This window comes from Aotus nancymaae, unplaced genomic scaffold, assembly GCF_030222135.1.
Source record: "Aotus nancymaae isolate 86718 unplaced genomic scaffold, 86718_ANA_hifiasm-v0.15.2.pri h1tg000028l, whole genome shotgun sequence".
NCBI lineage: Eukaryota > Metazoa > Chordata > Mammalia > Primates > Aotidae > Aotus > Aotus nancymaae.
In genome coordinates this window covers 31,100,533-31,120,563 of record NW_026988441.1, presented here as the reverse complement: position 1 = coordinate 31,120,563, position 20,031 = coordinate 31,100,533, and the positions used below count along the sequence as shown (strand labels likewise).

At 51.6% G+C, this 20,031-nt stretch overlaps 1 protein-coding gene and 1 long non-coding RNA gene across 4 annotated transcripts; one reads left to right on the top strand and one right to left on the bottom strand.

Annotated features, from left to right (window-relative positions):
- Nucleotides 1-166: 166 nt before the first annotated feature.
- On the top strand, nucleotides 167-19,891 carry IL27RA (interleukin 27 receptor subunit alpha). 3 transcript variants are annotated; one of them, XM_064381768.1, is made up of 14 exons: nucleotides 167-375; nucleotides 793-910; nucleotides 9,621-9,778; nucleotides 9,870-10,027; nucleotides 11,409-11,571; nucleotides 11,676-11,749; nucleotides 12,790-12,973; nucleotides 13,066-13,254; nucleotides 15,338-15,439; nucleotides 15,512-15,670; nucleotides 17,094-17,219; nucleotides 18,278-18,371; nucleotides 18,551-18,644; nucleotides 18,761-19,891. In XM_064381768.1, exons 1-14 carry the CDS (start codon nucleotides 276-278, stop codon nucleotides 18,956-18,958), a joined length of 1,917 nt encoding a protein of 638 aa, XP_064237838.1. In that variant the 5' UTR covers nucleotides 167-275; the 3' UTR covers nucleotides 18,959-19,891. The 3 variants fall into 3 exon arrangements, with proteins under 3 accessions (XP_064237838.1, XP_064237839.1, XP_064237837.1); XM_064381769.1 differs by lacking the exon at nucleotides 167-375 and adding an exon at nucleotides 431-507 and having other exon boundaries at nucleotides 15,338-15,670; XM_064381767.1 differs by lacking the exons at nucleotides 167-375; nucleotides 793-910 and adding an exon at nucleotides 8,135-8,501 and having other exon boundaries at nucleotides 15,338-15,670.
- On the bottom strand, nucleotides 8,757-18,858 carry LOC135276788 (uncharacterized). Its single transcript, XR_010344352.1, has 3 exons — nucleotides 16,855-18,858; nucleotides 9,425-9,765; nucleotides 8,757-9,228 (listed from the first exon to the last, which is right to left on the bottom strand). It is a non-coding gene; the product is annotated as an uncharacterized LOC135276788 (long non-coding RNA).
- Nucleotides 19,892-20,031: the final 140 nt, after the last annotated feature.

Sequence of the window (20,031 nt, the reverse complement as noted above, 5' to 3'; positions counted from 1 at the left end):
TTCAGGGGGCGCGCCGTACGTGGTCCCCCCCCTCGGAGTCCCCCACCCCCAGACGCCTCAGGTCGCCTCTCCACTCCCCCTCAGCAGCCCCAGCCAGGGACTTTCCGTCGCGGGGAAGGGGCGGGGACCCGGAGCACAAGGTGCGGAGGCGGCCTGCAGGGGTGGCTCAGCTTCCCGTCGCCGCCTCCGGCGCTGTACCCAGAGCTGGGAGCCGAGCAACGCGGTCGCGCGGGCCCGGCAGGGCTAGGCCGGACTCGGGGCGCGCGGGGGGCGCCATGCGGGGAGGCAGGGGCGCCCCTTTCCGGCCGTGGCCGCTGTCCAAGCTGGCGCTGCTGCCTCTGTTGTGGGTGCTTTTCCAGCGGACGCGTCCCCAGGGTGAGTGCTGGAGGGAGCTCGTGTCCCGGGCGCAGCCGCTGCGCTCCCGCGAAGGCGCCGATGCTCCAGGGTGAGCCACGCCGTTTGCAGAGCGAGCAGCGGAGGTGCAGGCGACACTCTGCTCCTCCCGCGGTAGGGACCCTGCGACACTGGGGAATGGGCGGCAGCGAGGTCGAACCGGAGCCCCGGGGCGGGGTGGGGGAGTTCTCTGGGTGGTTACAGGATGTGGCGAGCACGGGGAAAGGGGGGTTTTGCCTGGAGCCCGGGGAGGGGTGCCTAGCGCCCCCCTTCCTGCTGGCTGCTCTTTTCCCTAAGCGCCCCCCGACCTTGCAACTGTCAGAAGTCCAAGTTCTGGGTATGCAGGCAGAAGGGGGGAATTCGATCCCCTTCCCTGAGACCCTCTGCCTCCCTCTCCAGGCAGCGCCGGGCCACTGCAGTGCCACGGAGTTGGGCCCTTCGGCGACTTGAACTGCTCATGGGAGCCTCTTGGGGACCTGGGAGCCCCCTCCCACTTACACTTCCAGAGTCAAAAGTAGTGAGTACTGGGAGGCGATGTGGGGAAACTGAGGCTTTGGAGGTGGCCGCTCAGATCCCAGGCTGCTTTCCAAGAGTCAAGGCTGGCCAACATGGTGAAACCCTGTCTATACTAAAAATGCACACACAAAAAATTAGCGCTGCGGGGGGGTGGGGGGTGGGGGGCAGGGGTGATGCCTGGGCCTGTAGTCCCTGATACTCAGGAGGCTGAGGCAGGAGAATCGCTTGAACCCGAAAGGCAGAGGTTGCAGTGAGCCAAGATCCGACTGCACTCCAAGCTGGGGGGGACAGAGCGAGACTCTGCCTCAAAAAAAAAAAAAAAAAAAAAAGGAAAAGTCCCCAGGAGTCTGCCCCCTCCCCTAATACTCTGAAACCCTTCAATTCTAGTGTCCCTCCTCATTTCTTTATTTCTTTTTGAGACAGAGTCTAGCTCTGTCGCTTAGGCTGGAGTGCAATGGCGCGATCTGGGCTCACTGTAACCTCCACCTCCCAGTTCAAAATGATTCTCCTGCCTCAGCCTCTCATGGGACTACAGGTGCCCGCCACCAGGCCTGGCTAATTTTTTGTATTATTAGTAGAGACAGGGTTTCATCATGTTTGCCAAGCTAGTCTTGAACTCCTGACCTCAGGTGATCCATCCGCCTCAACCTCCCAAAGTGCTGGGATTACAGGTGTGAGCCACCGTGCCCGGCCCTCATTTCTTTGCTGTGTCACCCTGGGCAAGTCACTTTCCCTATTTGAGTCTCCTTTTCATTTCTCTATTAAATGGCAATCATAGGGCCAAGTGAGGTGGCTCGCGCCTGACATCCCAGCATTTTGGGAGGCTGAGGTGGGAGGATCGTTTGAGCCCAGGAGTTCAAGAGTTCAGAGTTTTAGAGAGCCTGTCTCTTAAAAAAATAAAATAAAATATAAATAAAGGGAAATAGGCCAGGCACAGTGGCTCACACCTATAATCCCAGCACTTTGGGAGCCCGAGGTGGGCACATTACTTGAGGTCAGGAGTTCAAGACCAGCCTGGCCAACATCGTGAGACCCCCATCTCTACTAAAAATACAAAAATTAGCCGGCGTGTTGGTGCATGCTTGGAATCCCAGCCACTCGGGAGGCTGAGGTGGGAGGATCACTTGAACCCAGGAGGTAGAGGTTGCAGTGAGCCAAGATGGTGCCACTGCACTTCAACCTGGGTGACAGGCTGAGACTCTGTCTCAAAAAAATTAAAAAAGGGAAGTAATAATGGAACCCGCCTCTGAAGGTTGAGTCTGAGGATTCAAAGAGTTAGGTGCTTGGCAACGAGAAAATGCTTCATAATGGGAAGCTGTTTTTTATTGCTGTGTGACATTAGGCAAGTCACCTAACCTCTCTGAGCATGTGAAAAGATTATTCAGTGTGGTGCTGGGGATGCCACAATGAAAGAGGTAGACAGAAAGCCCTGCCCTCATGGGGCCCACAGTCCGAGGAAGAGACCTGTGTTACTTCATAATGAATCATACCTGGAAACTCATATTTCTTTTTCTTTTTCTTTTTCTTTTTGAGATGGAGTCTCACTCTGTTGCCCAGGCTGGGGTGCGATGGCACAATCTCGGCTCGCTGCAACCTCCACCTCCTGGGTTCAAGCAATTCTCCTGCCTCAGCTTCCCGAGTAGTTGGGATTACAGGGGTGTGCCATCATGCCTGGCTAGTTTTTGTGTTTTTGTGGAGACGGGGTTTCACTATGTTCTTCAGGCTGGTCTCTAACTCCTGACCTCAGGTGATTCGCCCGCCTTGGCCTCCTAAAGTGCTGGGATTATAGGCGTGAGCCAACGAACCCAACAGAAACTCATAATTTCAAATTGGCTAAGTGAAGGAAGAGGGAAAGGGTCAACAAAAGATGGGAATGGAAGACAGAGGTCCTGGGTTTATTATTATTATTATTTGTGATAATAGTGGTTAAAATATATACAACAGGCTGGGCGCAGTGGCTCACGCCTGTAATCCCAGCACTTTGGGAGGCTGAGTCGGGCAGATCACCTGACGTCAGGAGTTGGAGACCAGCCTGGCCAACATGGTGAAACCCCATCTCTACTAAAAATACAAATATTAGCCAGGCGTGGTGGCGAGCGCCTGCATTCCCAGCTATTCGGAAAGCCGAGGCGGAAGGATTGCTGGAACCCAGGAGGCAGAGGTTGTAGAGAGCTGAGATTGCGCCACTGCACTCCAGCCTGGGTGACAGAGCGAGACTGTCTCAAACAAACAAACAAACCATACAACAGAAAATTTACAATCTTTCCAAATTTTCTTGCGGGCACAGGGTCTTACTCTTACTCCTGTCGCCCAGGCTGCAGTGCAGTGGCACAATCACAGCTCACTGCAGCCTCTACATCCCAGGCTCAGGTGATCCTCCCACCTCAGCCTCCCAACTAGCTGGGACTACAGGCACGCACCACCACAGCCAGTAAATGTTTTTATATATATTTAGTAAACATAGGGTTTTACCATGTTGCCCAAGCTGGTCTCAAACTCCTGGGTTCAAGAGCTCCACCTCCCTCGGCCTCCCAAAGTGCTGGGATTACAGGCGTGAGTCACCATGCATGGCGAAAATCTACGACTTTAACCATTTTTAAGTGTACAGTTCAGTGACATTAAGTACGTTCCCATGGTGCTATCCTGGCTAACCTCCAGAGGGGGGCCTAGATTTTTTTTTTTTTTTTTTTTTTTTTTTTTTTGAGACGGAGTTTCGCTCTTGTTACCCAGGCTGGAGTGCAATGGCGCGATCTCGGCTCACCGCAACCTCCGCCTCCTGGGTTCAGGCAATTCTCCTGCCTCAGCCTCCTGAGTAGCTGGGATTACAGGCACGCGCCACCGTGCCCAGCTAATTTTTTTGTATTAATAGAGACGGGGTTTCACAATGTTGACCAGGATGGTCTCGATCTCTCGACCTCATGATCCACCCGCCTCGGCCTCCCAAAGTGCTGGGATTACAGGCTTGAGCCACCGCGCCCGGCCGATTTTTTTTTTTTTTTTGGAGGTTTGCTCTTGTTGCCCAGGCTGAAGTGCAATGGCGCAATCTCAGCTCACCACAACCTCTGCCTCCCAGGTTCAAGTGATTCTCCTGCCTCAGCCTCCCAAGTAGCTGGGATTACAGGCACATGTCACCACGCCTGGCTAATATTTTGTATTTTTAGTAGAGACGGTGTTTCACCTTGTTGGCCAGGATGATCTCGATCTCTTGACCTCGTGATCCACCCGCTTCGGCCTCCCAAAGTGCTGGGATTACAGGCGTGAGCCACCGCACCTGGCCTTAAGTTTTTTGTTTTTTTTTTTTAACAAAAGTTTATTCTTAAATGTACAACATAGCCGGGCGTGGTGGCTCACGCCTGTAATCCAAGCACTTTGGAGGCCAAGGCGGGTGGATCACCTGAGGTCAGGAGTTCAAAACCAGCCTGACCAACATCGTGAAACCCCGTCTTAAAAAAAAAAAAAATGTACAACACCTCCAAGACAATTCCAGCTATTGATGGCAAAAGATGTTATGGCAGGGAATACAGATGTTTAAATATTGATGAAATAAAGGATCACCGTCTCCTCAGGCACAGGAATGGCTTACTTTTTGCCAGATTTCTTAATTCCACCTGTGGCTGGGGCCCGTTCCCCGCGGTCTTCGATTTTAGATCCTCGAGTTTCTTCTGCTCCTCTTTTTGTTTCTGTTTGAAAGCCTGATCTCCTTATCCGTCTCCTTGGCCTGCCTCTTAGGCTGTTTCAGGGGTTTCTTCTTGCCCGCTGCCTCTTCCCCCTAATTTTGTATTTTTAGTAGAGACGGGGGTTTCACCATGTTGGCCAGGCTGGTCTCGAACTCCTGACCTCAGGTGATCTGCCCGCCTTGGCCTCCCAAAGTGCTGGGATTACAGGTGTGAGCCACTGCGCCCGGCAGGGGCCTAGTTTTAATTGGTGCAGGGAGGGGAAGTCAGAGAAGGTCCTTCTTTCTATTTTTATTTAGTTGTATTGATTTATGTATTGATTTATTTATTTAGAGAAGAGGTCTTGCTCTGTCACCCAGGCTGGAGTGCAGTGGTGCGATCATAGTTCCCCGCAACCTCAAACTATTGGCCGCAAGCCATTTCCCTCCTCGGCCTCCCCAGTAGCTGGAACTACAGTCATGCGCCACCATGACCAGCTAATTTTTAAAAATTTTCTGTAATGGTAGCTTCGTCTGTAATCCCAGCAGTTTGGGAGGCCAAGGCGGGAGGATGGCTTGAGCCCAGGAGTTAGAGACTAGCCTGGGCAACATAGTGAGACCCATCTGTATTTGAAAAAAAAAAAAAAGGCTGGGCGCAGTGGCTCACGCCTGTAATCCCAGCACTTTGAGAGGCCGAGGCAGGCGGATCATGAGGTCAGGAGTTTGAGACTAGCCTGACCAACATAGTGAAACCCCATTTCTACTAAAAATACAAAATTAGCCGGATGTGAAGGCGCATGCCTGTAGTCCTAGCTACTCGGGAGGCTGAGACAGGAGAATCGCTTGAACCTGGGTGGCAGAGGTTGTGGTGAGCTGAGATCGTGCCATTGCACTCCAACCTGGGCAACAAGAGCGAAACTCTGTCTTAAATAAAAAAGAAGAAAGAGGAAGAGGAGGGAAAAAAAGTAAGAATAATTTAAAAAGTAAATACTTTTTTTTTTTGGTAGAGACAGAGTCTTGCTCAGTTGCCCAGGCTAGTCTCGAACCCCTGGGCTCAAGCGATCCTCCCACCTTGCCCTCCCAAAATGCTAGAATTACAGGTGTAAGCCACTATGCCTGGCCTGAGATTTTATGCTCTTTGACCATCATCTTCTCCCCACAGCCTCTGTAACCACCAGTTTACTCGTTCCTAGGAGGAGTTAAGAGGTTTTAGACTCCACGTGCATCAGTGAAAACACGCGGTGTTTGTCTTTCTGTGTCTTATTTCATGTAACATGACGTTCTCCAGTTCCATCCATGTTGTTACAAATGACGGGATTTCCTTTTGTTTTCTGAGACAGAGTTTTGCTCTTGTTGCCCAGGCTGGAGTGCAATGGCACAATCTTGGCTCACTGCAAACTCCGCCTCCTGGGTTCAAGCGATTCTTCTGTCTCAGCCTCCTGAGTATCTGGGATTACAGGCGCGTGCCACTGTGCCTGGCTAATTTTTGTATTTTTAGTGGAGACGGGGTTTCATCATATTGGTCAGGTTTCGTCATATATTGGTCAGGCTGGTCTCGAATTCCTGACCTCAGGTGATCTGCCTGCTTCGGCCTCCTGAAGTGCTGGGATTACATATGTGAGCCACCATGCCTGGCCAAGATTTTCTTTTCTTTTTTTTTTTTTTTTGAGACAGAATCTCACTCTTTCACCCAGGCTGGAGTGCAGTGGCATAACCTCAGCTCATTGCAACCTCTGCCTCCCCGGTTCAAGCGATTCTTGTGCCTCAGCCTCCCAAGTAGCTGGCATTACAGGCGCACATCACCACACCTGGCTAATTTTTGTATTTTTAGTAGAGTTGAGTTTCACCATGTTGGCCAGGCTGGTCTCGAACTCCTGACCTCAAGTGATCCGCCTGCCTCGACCTCCCAAAGTGCTGGAATTACAGGTGTGAGTCACCACGCTCAGTATTCCATTGTGTATATATACCACACACACACACACACACACACACACACACACACAGAAAGAGAGAGAGAGAAAGAGACAGAGTTTCGCTCTTGTTGCTCAGGCTGGAGTGCAGTGGCACGACCTCAGCTCACTGCAACCTCTGCCTCCTGGGTTCAAGCGATTCTTCTGCCTCAGCCACCCGAGTAGCTGGGATTATAGGTGTGCACCATCACACCTGGCTAATTTTGTATTTTTAGTAGAGAGGGCGTGTCGCCATGTTGGTCAGGCTGGTCTCGAACTCCTGACCTCGTGATCTGCCTGCCTCGGCCTCCCAATATATACCACATATTTTTGATCCATACATCTGGTGATGGACACATTCCATATATGGCTATTGTGAATAGTGCTGCACTGGGGAGGGCAGACATCCATTGGACAAACTGATTTTATTTACTTATTATTTATTTATTTTTACTTTTTTTTTTTGCCCAGGCTGGAGTGCAGTGGCGCCATCTTGGCTCACTGCAACCTGCACCTTGCTGCAGTCTTTTAGGGTTCAAGAGATCCTCCTGCTTCCGAAGTAGCTGGGACTATAGGCGTCTGCCAAGACACAGAGCTAATTTTTGTATTTTTAGTAGAGATGGGATTTTACCATGTTGTCCAGGCTGGTCTGAAACTCCTGGCCTCAAGTGATCCGCCTGCTGCAGCCTCCCAAGGAGTTGGGATCACAGGCGTGAGTCACCACGTGTGGCCCCTTCTTACTATTTGTCAAACACACCAGGCATAGTTCAGCCTCCAGGCCTTTGCACGGGTGTTCCCTCTTCTTGGAATGCTGTTCTTCTAGCTACTGAATGAGATTCCGTCCTCATCTCCTTCAGGCCTTTATTCAAATGTCGTCTCAGGCTGGGGACGGTGGCCCACACCTGTAATCCCAACACTGGGAGGCCAAGGTGGGGGGGGGTATCACTTGAGGCCAAGGGTTGGAGACCAGTCTGGCCAACAGAGCGTGAGAAACTGTCTCTCTCTCTTTCCCTTTCTTTCTTTTTTTTTTTTTGAGCCAGAGTTTCACTCTTGTTGCCCAGGCTAGAATGCAATAGCACGATCTCCGCTCATACAACCTACGCCTCCTAGGTTCAAGCTATTCTACCTCAGCCCCCCAAGTAGCTGGGATTACAGACATTTGCCACCATGTCTGGCTAATTTTGTATTTTTCGTAGAGACAGAGTTTCTCCATGTTAGTCAGGCTGGTCTCGAACTCCTGACCTCAGGTGATCCGCCCACCTTGGCCTCCCAAAGGGCTGGAACTACAGGCGTGAGCCACCGGGCCTGGCTCTTTCTTTTCTTTTCTTTTTAAGATAGAGTCTTGCTCTTGTTGCCCAGGCTGGAGTGCAATGGCATGATCTTGGCTCACTGCAACCTCCATCTCTTGGGTTCAAGCGTTTCTCCTGCCTCAGCCTCCCAAGTAGCTGGGATTACAGGCGCGCACCACCATGCCTGGCTAATTTTTGTAATTTTAGTAGAGACAGGGTTGGGTTTTGCCACATTGGCCAGGCTGGTCTCAAACTCCTGACTTCTTGATCCACCCACCTCAGCCTCCCAAAGAGCTGGGATTACAAGCTTGAGCCACCGCGCCCGGCCTCTTTCTCCTTCTGTATATACATATATATGGTTTTGTTGTTTTGTTGTTGTTGAGACAGGGTCTCACTCTGTCACCCAGGCTGGAGGGCAGTGGCATGATTGCAACTCACTGCAGCCTCAACCTCCTGGGCTCCACTGATCCTCCCACCCCAGCCTCTCAAGTAGCTGGAATCACAGGTGCACACCACCACCCCTGGCTAATTCTTAAAACATTTTTTTGTAGAGATGGGAGTCTCAGTGTGTGACTGCTTGAGGCCAAGAGTTAGAAGAGACCAGCCTGGGCAACATAGCAAGACCTCGTTTCTACAAAAAATTAAAAAATTAGCTGGACATTGTAATGCACACCTGTTATCCCAGCTACTCTGGAGGCTGAGGTAGGAGAATCACTTGAGCCTAGGAGTTCAAGGTTGCAGGAGTTCAATGATCTCACCGCTCCAGTCCAGCCTGAGTGACAGTGAGGTCGTGTCTCTAAAATAAAAGGAAAGAAAGAAAGAGAGGAAAAGGCCAGGCACAGTGACTCACACCTGTGATCCCAGCACTTTGGGAGGCCAAGCAGGTGGATCACCTGAGGTTGGGAGTTCAAGACCAGCCTGACCAATATAGAGAAACCCTGTCTCTACTAAAAATACAAAATTAGCTGGGCGTGGTGGCTCATCCTGTAATCCTAGCTACTTGGGAGGCTGAGGCAGGAGAATCACTTGAATCTGGGAGGCGGAGGTTGCAGTGAGCCAAGATCATATCAAAGCACCTCCTGCCTGGGCAACAAGAGTGAAACTCCATCTCAACTAAAAAATATAAAAATAAAAAATAAAAGAAAGAAAGAAAAGAAGGAAGGGAGAGAGGGAGAAAGGGAAAGAGAGGAAGAGAAGGAGAGGAAGGAAAAGCAGAGAAAGGGAGGGGAGGGAGGGGTAAAGAAGGAAGGAGAGAAAGAGACAGAGAGAAAAGAAAAAGAAAGAAAAAGAGAGAGAGAGAGAAAAGAGCAGTTACGACAGGGTACAGTGGTTCATACCTGTAATCTCAGCACTTTGAGAGGCCAAGGTGTGTGGATCACTTGAAGTCAGGAGTTCGAGACCAGCCTAGCCAACAGGGTGAACCCCATCTCTAGTAAAAATATATAAAAAAAATTAGGCATGGTGGCACACACCTGTAATTCTACCTACTTGGGAGGATGAGGTGGGAGGATCACTTGAACCCTTGAGGCAGAGGTTGCAGTGGGCCGAGATCACACTACGCTCCAGCCTGGGTGACTCTGTCTCAAAAGGAAGAAAGAAAGAAAAAGAGCAGTTACTTTTATTACCTTCATTTTGTGGATGAGGAAAGTGAGGTGCAGAGAAGATAAGTCACTTGCTCAAGGTCACACAGCTCTGAAGCAGCAGAGGTGGGATTTGAACCCAAGCAGAGCAGGCTGCAGCCACTCTGTCATTTCAAGGGTGGTAATCCGCGGCCCTGGGTCTAGCCGAGCGTACATCTCATCCCTGCCTCTCTCCTCACAGCCGTTCCAACAAAACCCAGACGGTGGCAGTGGCGGCCGGGCAGAGCTGGGTGTCCATTCCTCGGGAACATCTCACCATGTCTGACAAACTCCTTGTCTGGGGGACTAAGACAGGCCAGCCTCTCTGGCCCCCCGTCTTCGTGAACCTGGAAACCCAAAGTAACGTGGCGGGAGGGTGGGGCGCTCTATGTACGGGGGGCGGTGCTCTTGGCTGGCGTGGCTCACTACACCCTGGTCTCCCCTTTCCCAGTGAAGCCAAATGCCCCCCGGCTGGGTCCCGACGTGAACTTTTCTGAGGATGACCCCCTGGAGGCCACTGTCCATTGGACCCCACCTACGTGGCCATCTCATAAAGTTCTGATCTGCCAGTTCCACTACCGAAGATGCCAGGAGGTGGCCTGGACCCTGGTGAGTGCTGCGACCTTTTCTCCCCATCCTATCCCTGGCAGGGACTGAGGCATCATCCCAGAATCGGAGACCCAGCCCAGGACTCACTCTGTGTCTGCCCCTGGATTCCATCTGCATGCCACACAAAAGGCCTGCATGTGCCTCTTATCCAGCTACAAATCTTCCTCCTGTGGCCGGGCGCGGTGGCTCACGCCCGTAATCCCAGCACTTTGGGAGACCAAGGTGGGCGGATTACTTGAGGTCAGGAGTTCGAGACCAGCCTGGCCAACATGGCGAAACCTGGTCTCCACTAAAAATACAAAAATTAGCCGAACGTGGTGCTGGGCGCCAGTAATCCCAGCTACTTGGAAGGCTGAGGCAGGAAGAATCGCTTGAATCCGGGAGGCGGAGGTTGCAGTGAGCCAAGATCGTGCCATTGCACTCCAGCCTGGATGACAGAGCAAGATTCTGTCTCCAAAAAAAAAAAAAAAAAAAAATCTCTATTTCATAGTTGGGAAAGGTCAACCTCAGAGGAGTTAAGCAGTTTTCCCAAGGTCACACAGCGGGGAAGTGGAAGACAAGTTCAGAGCAAGGAGACCCCAGAAGGATATGGGGTACCAGACTTGACACTTTTTTTTTTTTGAGATGGAGTCTTGCTCTGTCACCCAGGAGGGAGTGCAGCAGCTGCATCTCAACTCAGTGCAACCTCCACCTCCCAGGTTCTTTGGGAGGCCAAGGTGGGCAGATTACCTGAGGTCAGGAGTTTGAGACCAGCCTGGCCAACATGGTGAAACACTGTCTCTACTAAAAATACAAAAGTTAGCTGGGTATGGTGATGGGCGCCTGTAATCTCAGCTACTTGGGAGGCTGAGTGCCTATAATCTCAGCACTTTGGGGGCTGAGGCAGGCATATCACAAGGCCAGGAGATTGAGACCATCCTGGTCAGCATGGTGAAACCCCGTCTCTACTAAAAATACAAAAAAATTTAGCCGGGCGTGGTGGAGCATGCCTGTAGTCCCAGCTACTCAGGAGGCTGAGGCAGGAGAATCGCTTGAACCTGGGAGGCAGAGGTTTCAGCAGTGAGCCGAGATCACGCCACTGCACTCCAGACTGGGCGACAGAGCAAGACTCCATCTCAAAAAACAAAACAAAACAAAAATTAGCCAGGTGTGGTGGTGTGTGCCTATAATCCCAGCTACTCAGGAGGCTGAGGTAGGAGAATCGCTTGAACCCGGGAGGTGAAGTTTGCAGTGAGTCAATATTGAACCACTGCACTCCAGCCTGGGCCACAGAAGAAGACTGTCTCAAAACCAAAACCAAAAATAAAACAACAAAAAAGTTAAGTTCAAGTACCCTTGCCTCAGGCCCTGGCCCTGTCACGCTCACCTGTCTCTCCCCTAGCTGGAACCAGAGCTGAAGACGGTACCCCTGGCCCCTCTTGAGATCCAAGATTTGGAGCTAGCCACTGGCTACAAAGTGCATGGCCGCTGCCGAATGGAGAAAGAAGAGGATTTTTTGTGGGGCGAGTGGAGCCCCATTTTGTCCTTCCAGACACCGCCTTCTGGTGAGGATGTCTGGGCTGGCCCTCAATCTGCGCCCCTCCCACCCCCGGAAGTCTGTCCAATCTTGTCCCGCTCATTTGTTCCCCCGTTTCCTCAACCTTGCCAGCTCCAAAAGATGTGTGGGTATCAGGGAACCTCTGTGGGACGCCTGGAGGAAAGGAACCATTGCTTCTATGGAAGGTGAGCCTCAGGGACCAGCTACATTTCTCTGTAAGTGTCAGGAAATCCCTAAATAACAATGACATAAGGCCAGGCAAGGTGGCTCACGCTTGTAATCCCAGTACTCTGGAGGGCCGCTGTGGGTGGATCACTTGAGCTCAGGAGTTCGAGACCAGCCTGGCCAACATGGTGAAACCTATCTCTACTAAAAATACAAAAATTAGCCAGGTGTGGTGATACGTGCCTGTAATCCCAGCTACTCAGGAGGCTGAGGCAGGAGAATTGCTTGAACCCGGGAGGTGGAGGTTACAGTGAGCCGAGATCGTGCCATTGCACTTCAGCTTGGACAACAAGAGTGAAACTCCCTCTCAAAAAAAAAAAAAAAATATGACACAAGACAGAGTTGACCATGCTGCACCATTGAGGTTGCTTCAGAGATTCAAGGACGGGTTGCTAGAGTGGTCAGCAACAGGGTGGGGCATGGAGCAAGTTGCTACCAATGTCACCTGCTTCGGAGAGGTCTGAGCCACGAGGATGGGTGCAGATATTCCAGGCAGGTGGGTGGGCAGCAGATGCAAAAATCTGACAGCAAGACTGGAACTCAGCTCCAGAAAATATATTACACAGTTTGCTAAGAGTTTAAATGCTAGTATCAAAAGGCTATTATAGGCCGGGAATGGTGGCTCATGCCTGTAATCCTGGCACTTTGGAAGACTGAGGTGGGTGGATCACTTGAGGTCAGTAGTTCGAGACCAGCCTGGCCAACATGGTGAAACCCTGTCCTTACTAAAAATACAAAAATTAGCCAGGCATGGTGGTGCGTGCCTGTAGTCCCAGCTTATCGGGAGGCTGAGGCAGAAGAATTGTTTGAACCTGGGAGGTGGAGGTTACAGTGAGCTGAGATCATGTCACTGCACTCAGCCTGGGCGACAGAGGGAGACTCTGTCTCAAAAAAAAAAAAAAGATATATAACTGACGTGGTTTATCAGGTGACCTCAGGGAGACCCATGTATGTGCCTGATTAATGGGATGCATTAACCCTTTTTCCCTTCCTCCCTCAGCCCCCAGGGCCCTGTGTGCAGGTGAGCTACAAAGTCTGGTTCTGGGTTGGAGGGCGTGAGCTCAGTCTGGAAGGAATTACCTGCTGCAATTCCTCTATTCCCAGCGGGGCAGAGTGGGCCAGGGTGTCTGCTGTCAACGCCACAAGCTGGGAGCCTCTCACCAAGCTCTCTCTGGTCTGCTTGGGTAAGAGACTGTGGCCTCCCTCCGCTTGGCGCCCTGGAGGGGTGGGAGGTGACTTCCTGAGTGGGCAGCTGAGACTTCTCTCTACCCTCCAGATTCAGCCTCTGCCCCCCACAGCGTGGTGGTCAGCAGCATCGCTGGGAGCACGGAGCTACTGGTGACCTGGCAGCCGGGTCCTGGGGAGCCACAGGAGCACGTGGTGGACTGGGCTGGAGATGGGGACCCCTTAGAGAAACTCAGCTGGGTCCGGCTTCCCCCTGGGAACCTCAGTGCTCTGTTACCAGGTGAGGACTTGGGTCACCTGGGTTTCCATCCCAGCTGTTAAAGAACAGGAGATGGATGGGTGGACTTGTGAGAGGGAGTGTGGCTGGGCACGGTGGCTCATGCCTATAACCCCAGCACTTTGGGAGGCTGAAGTGGGTGGATCACCTGAGGTCAGGAGTTCAAGACCAGCCTGGCCAATATGGCGAAACCCCGTCTCTACTAAAAATATAAAAATTAGGCTGGGCGCGCTGGCTCACGCCTGTAATCCCAGCACTTTGGGAGGCAGAGGCGGGCGGATCACCTGAGATCAGGAGTTTGAGACCAGTCTGGCCAACATGGTGAAACCTCATCTCTACTAAAAGTACAAAAACTAGCAGGGCGTGGTGGCGCATGCCTGTAGGCCCAGCTACTTGGGAGGCTGAGGCAGGAGAATTACTTGAACTTGGGAGGTGGAAGTTGCGGTGAGCGGAGATTGCGCCATTGCACTCCAGCCTGGATGACAGAGTGAGACTCAGTCTCAATAAATAAGTAAATAAATAAATAAATGAGTACTGTAAATTCACACTAGACTTTTGTTTGCTTTTTGGAGGATCCCACTCTGTGGCCCAGGCTGGAGTGCAGTGGTGTGATCTTGGCTCACTGCAACCTCCGCCTCCTAGGTTCAAGTGATTCTTGTGACTCAGCTTTTTTTTTTTTTTTAGTAGAGGTGGGGTTTCACCATGTTGGCTAGGCTGGTCTCCATCTCCTGACCTCAAGTGATCTGCCTGCTTGGTCTCCCAAAGTGCTGTGATTACAAGCATGAACCACCTTGCCCAGTATTCTTTATTTTTTTTTTCTTTGAGACGGAGGCTGGCTCTGTCACCTAGGCTGGAGTGCAGTGGTGAGATCTCAGCTCACTACAGCCTTTGCCTCTGGGATTCAAGCAAATCTCGTGGCTCAGCCTCCAGGGTCACAGGCGCCCGCCACCATACCTGGCTAATTTTTGTATTTTTAGTAGAGACGGGGTTTCACTATGTTGGCCAGGCTGGTCTCAAACTCATGACCTTAAATAATCCACCTGTCTCAGCCTCCCAAAATGATGGGATTACGGGCATGAACCACTGGGCCTGGCCTTTTTTTTTTTGAGACAGGGTCTCACTGTGTCACCCAGGCTGGAGTAGAGTGTGCAATCTCAGCTCACTGCAGCCTCAGCCTCCATGGCTCACAGTCCTCCCACCTCAGGGCCCCGAGGAACTGGGATTACAGGCGTTCGCCACCAAGCCCCGCTAGTTTTTGTATTTTTTGTAGAGGTGGGGTTTTTCCACGTTGCCCAGGCTGTTCTTGAACTCCTGAGCTCAGGCAATCCACCTGCCATGGCCTCCCAAAGTGCTGGGATGACAGGCATGAGCTACTGTACCTGGCAAGAAATCCTTACAAATAAATAAATAAATAAAAGGACTTGGAAGAGCTGAGAAGATGTTCCATGACAATTTAGAACACAATCCCAAGACCCACGAGGCTATATGAGCCAAAGAAGTCAAGGCCCAGTTATGGAAAATTCCTAGTTGGGGAAGGGTAAGTCGATGCCACAGGATTCAATCTCCAATTAGAGGAGGGATTGCAGCAGCCTCGGCTACCATGGCAGGTGCTGTCAATTGCCCTAGGCCTCTTTTCCAGCTGCCCACACTTATGTTTCCCAGCCTGAGGGCTTTTTCTGGTCACTGAGGCATTTCGCCTGCTGGAGAAGCAAGATGGAAATACTGAGGAGTTAAGGGCCCTCAGAAGCAGCCCTCCACCATAAGTAATGAGGCTTGGTGGACAAATACCCCAGCTCCCTCCTCCTGGGCTGGGCTGACTCTACGATGCCTGCTCTCTGCTGTTCCCAAGAGGTCCCCCGTGGGACTGCGTCTCAGTTGTCCACAGTGAGAATTTGTTTCTTCCCCATTTCACTCCCCTACTGCCCTATTGGGATTTTCTGGGATTACCTCCCAGATAAATGACTGACACTCAAATCCTTATCTGAGGGTGTCCTTCTGGGGACCCCAATGAAGACATCTAGCAAGTAGAAAACGAGCAGGGGAAGGAGAGCCAACTCTAACTGGTATTTGTTCCTTTGTCACTCAGGGAATTTCACGGTCGGGGTCCCCTATCAAATCACTGTGACCACAGTCTCTGCTTTGGGCTTGGCCTCTGCACCCCCCATCTGGGGGTTCAGAGAGGAACTAGGTAAGAAGTGGGGCTGGAGGATGGGGGCTCCTGGAACCCAGGCCAACCTTGACCTACTGCCTTCCTCCCCAGCACCCCTAGTGGGGCCAACGCTTTGGCGACTCCAAGATGCCCCTCCAGGGACCCCTGCCATAGCATGGGGAGAGGTCCCAAGGCACCAGCTTCGGGGCCACCTCACCCACTATACCTTGTGTTCACGGAGTGGAACCCGCCCCTCTGTCTGCATGAATGGTGAGCTTCCCTGCCTGCCAGCCTGTCCTCCCAGCCCCCACAAGACCCCCCCATCAGTCAGCCCCACTCCTTGTCCCCACGTGGGCCTCTTTGGCCCAGGGACCATACATGGTGTCGTCAATTCCCTGTTGGCTGTCAATGTAATGGAGTCTCATTTGGCCATTAAAAGTGAAGATGCCAATCTATATTTATTGACATTGAAAGATGCTTGTCATATTTTATTAGTGAAAAAGATAAAAGGATGACAAAACTCCATGGTATGGTTCCCTTTTTTTTTTTTTTTGAGACGGATTCTCGCTCTGTACCCAGGCTGGAGTGCAGTGGCACAATCTCAGTTCACTGCAAACTCTGCCTCCCAGGTCCAAGCGATTCTCCTGCCTCAGCCTCCCGATTAGCTGGGATTATAGGCACCTGCCACCACACCCAGTGAATTTTTGTATTTTATTAGAGACAGGGTTTCATCATGTTGGCCAGGCTGGTCTCGAGCTCTTGAGCTCACGTGATCCGTCTGCCTCAGCCTCCCAAAGTGCTGGGATTACAGGCGTGAGCCACCGCACCTGGTCTATTTTGCCAATCTTGTGTAAATTTATCCAGCATATATATTTTTTTCCTTAGAGTCTTTGGTGTCATTTCACCCCTCAATACATCAGCACTTCAGTTTTTCTGTCTAACTGATAGACTTATGTTTAACATAATTACCTTGCCTTGATTGTACCTTGCAAAATTTTACATGTCACTAAGTTAAAAGTCATATACATATGTAAATATATATATATAATATTTATATATTATTTGAAAAATATAGAGAGAGGGCTGGGCATGGTGGGTCATGCTTGTAATCTCAGCACTTTGAGAGGCCAAGGCGGGAAGATCACTTGAGGTCAGGAGTTCCAGACCAGCCTGCCCAAGATGGTGAAACCCCATTTCTACTAAAAATACAAAAATTGGCCAGGCATGGTGGTGCAGGCCTGTAATCTAGCTACTAGGGAAGCTGAGGCACTAGAATTGCTTGAACCTGGGAGGTGGAGGTTGCGGTGAGCCGAGATTGTCCCACTGCATGCCAGCCTGGGCAACAGAGCGAGACTCTGTCTAAAAACAAAACAAAATAATATCTAAGCAGTGTATGAGACAGTGATAGTGCTGAGTAGAGAATGAAGCAAGGGGCCGGGCATGGTGGCTCATACCTGTAATCCCAGCTACTCTTGAGGCTGAGGCAGGAGAATCGCTTGAACACGGAGATGGAGGCTGTGGTAACCTGAGATCGCAGTAAGCTGAAACTCCATCTCAAAAAAAAAAAAAAAAAATGAGAAGGGAGCTATGCAGATACCTGGGAGAGAGTGTTGCATTGCAGACAGTAGGAAGAGCACGTGCAAAGGCCCTGGGGTAGGCTTGACCACCTCCCCAACTTCTTTGTGTTCTCCAGTGAGTTGCAACACACAGAGTGTCACCCTGCCTGACCTTCCTTGGGGTCCCTGTGAGCTGTGGGTGACGGCATCCACCAGCGCTGGACAAGGCCCTCCTGGTCCCATCCTCCGGCTTCACCTACCAGGTAGGGGGGTTGGGATGGGGTTGCCACAGGGAGGGCATGGGCTCCACGGGGGTAGAGGCAGAGTCTGGAGTCATTACATGAAAGCCCGGCGCAGTGGCTCACGCCTGTAATCCTAACACTCTGAGAGGCTGAGGCAGGTGGATCACTTGAGCCCAGTAGTTCAAGACCAGCCTGGACAACATAGTGAAACCCTATCTCTACAAAAAATAAAACAATTAGCTGGATGTGGCAGCACACGCCTGCGGTCCCAGCTCCTGGAGAGGCTGAGGCTCAAGGATCACTGGAGCCCAGGAGTTGGAGGCTATAGTAGTCTGATTACACCACTGCCCTCCAGTCTAGGCAACAGAGCAAGACCCTGTCTTTTAAAAAGATAAGAATTGCCAGGCGCAGTGGCTCACGCCTATAATCTCAGCATTTTGGGAGGCTGGGGTGGGTGGATCATTCGAGGTCAGTAGTTTGAGACCAGCCTGGCCAACATGGCAAAACCCTGTCTCTACTAAAAACACAAAAATTAGCCAAGTGTGGTGGCATGCGGCTGTAATCCCAGCTACTTGGGAGGCTGAGACAGGAGAATTGCTTGAACCCGGGAGATGGAGGTTGCAGTGAGCCAAGATCGTGCCACTGCACTCCAGCCTGGGTGACAGGGCAAGATTCTGTCTCAAAAATAAAAATAAAATAAATACGATAAAATAAAAAATTAAGAATTATCTCTTGGCCAGGCGTGGCCGCTCACGCCTGTAATCCCAGCACTTTGGGAGGCCGAGGCGGGCGGATCACGAGGTCAGGAGTTTGAGACCAGCCTGATCAACATGGTGAAACCCCGTCTCTACTAAAAATACAAAAATTAGCTGGGTGTGGTGGTGTGTGTCTGTAATCACAGCTACTTGGGAGGCTGAGGCAGGAGAATCGCTTGAACCCGGGAGGCAGAGGTTGCAGTGAGCTGAGATCACGCCACTGTACTCTACCCTGGCGACAGAGCGAGACTCCATCTCAAAAACATAAAAATCAAATCAAATCAAATAAAAAAATTAAGAATGATCTCTTCCCTACCCTACCAGATAACACCCTGAGGTGGAAAGTTCTGCCGGGCCTCCTGTTCTTGTGGGCCTTGTTCCTGATGGGCTGTGGCCTGAGGCTGGCCACCTCTGGAAGGTGAGGCTGTCGGATGCGTGCATCTCTGCCCACGTGGGGAAGGCAACTGGCCATTTTGCTGAGCTTCCATGGGGCTTGAAGGGAGGCCTTGGGGCTCAGTCACATTCATGGCCCCTGCACCCTGGGCTGGGGCATCTGGCCACCTGGATCCGCTGCCCTGACTCCTCCCGGCTTGCCAGGTGCCACCACCTACGGCACAAGATGCTGCCCCGCTGGGTCTGGGAGAAGGTTCCTGATCCTGCCAACAGTAGTTCAGGCCAGCCCCACATGGAGGTGAGTCCAGCGGCCGGCTTGTCAGAGCGGAGATCTGGGAGTCCTGGAGCAGTAGGGAGGGGGTGAGGTGTGGGCAGGGGAGGCTGGGGCAGGATTATAGGCTCATCTCTTCCTAGCAAGTCCCTGAGGCCCAGCCCCTTGGGGACTTCCCCATACTGGAAGTAGAGGAGATGGAGCCACCACCGCCGGTTATGGAGTCCCCCCAGCACCCCCAGGCCACCGCCCCGCTTGACTCTGGGTATGAGAAGCACTTCCTGCCAACGCCCGAGGAGCTGGGGCTTCTGGGGCCCCTCAGGCCACAGGTTCTGGCCTGAACCTCACCTCTGGCTGGGGGCTGCCAGCCAGGCCAGAGGGGTGCTCATGCAGGCTGCACCCCAGTCCTGGATTAGCCCTCTTGATGGATGAAGACACAGAGGGCTCAGAGAGGCTGAGTCACTTGCCTGAGGACACCCAGCCAAGCAGAGCTGGGACTGAAGGACGCCTACAGAGAAGGGCTTGGCCCCCCTGGGGTAGACATGAATAGAAGATGGAGCAAAGGAAAATACATGAAATTTGAGAGTGGCAGCTGCCTGCCAAAATCTGTTCCGCTGTAACAGAACTGCATTTGGAGCCCAGCACAGTGGCTCAAACCTGTTAATCCCAGCACTTTGGCAGGCCAAGGTGGAAGGATCGCTTAAGTCCAGGAGTTCGAGACACAGCCTGGGCAACGTAGTGAGACCCCTCTCTACAAAAACAAAACATCAAAAACAAAAACAATTAGCTGGGCATGGTGGCATGCACCTGTAGTCACAGCTACTTGGGAGGCTGAGGCGGGAGGATCATTTGAGCCCAGGATTTTGAGGCTGCAGAGAGCTGTGGTGTGCACCACTGCACTCCAGGCTGGGTGACAAAACGAGACCCTATCTCAAAAATAAATAATAAATAAAAGCAAAAAAAAAAAAAAGAAAAGGAAAAAGAAAAGATGATGCCCCACATTTGGGCACCATCTCAGCTCCCTTGCAGCCAGGTGCATGGACTGAGTTCTTGACAACAGAATGTGGTCAGAAGTGACATATGCCAACACAGGGTCTGTGTGGGGGCTCCCCCTACCTTTTCCTTCCCTATGAGCTGGAACATAACACATGCCTATGATCCAGTTTTGGCCATACCCAAAGGGAAGGTGGGGGAAGAAATGGAAAGGAACCTGAATCCCTGAATCACCACATGGATCAGAACCACTGAGAAAAATAAACTTTTATATTTTTATAGCTACTGTAGCTTTGAGGTCTTTTTTGTTACAGCAACTCAATCTATACTCTCACTGATTCATATTCTTTCACTGTAGCAGGGTTTAGCCCTCAAATTTCCCACCAGGAGATGATGCAGTGATTCTGTGCTGACTACACAC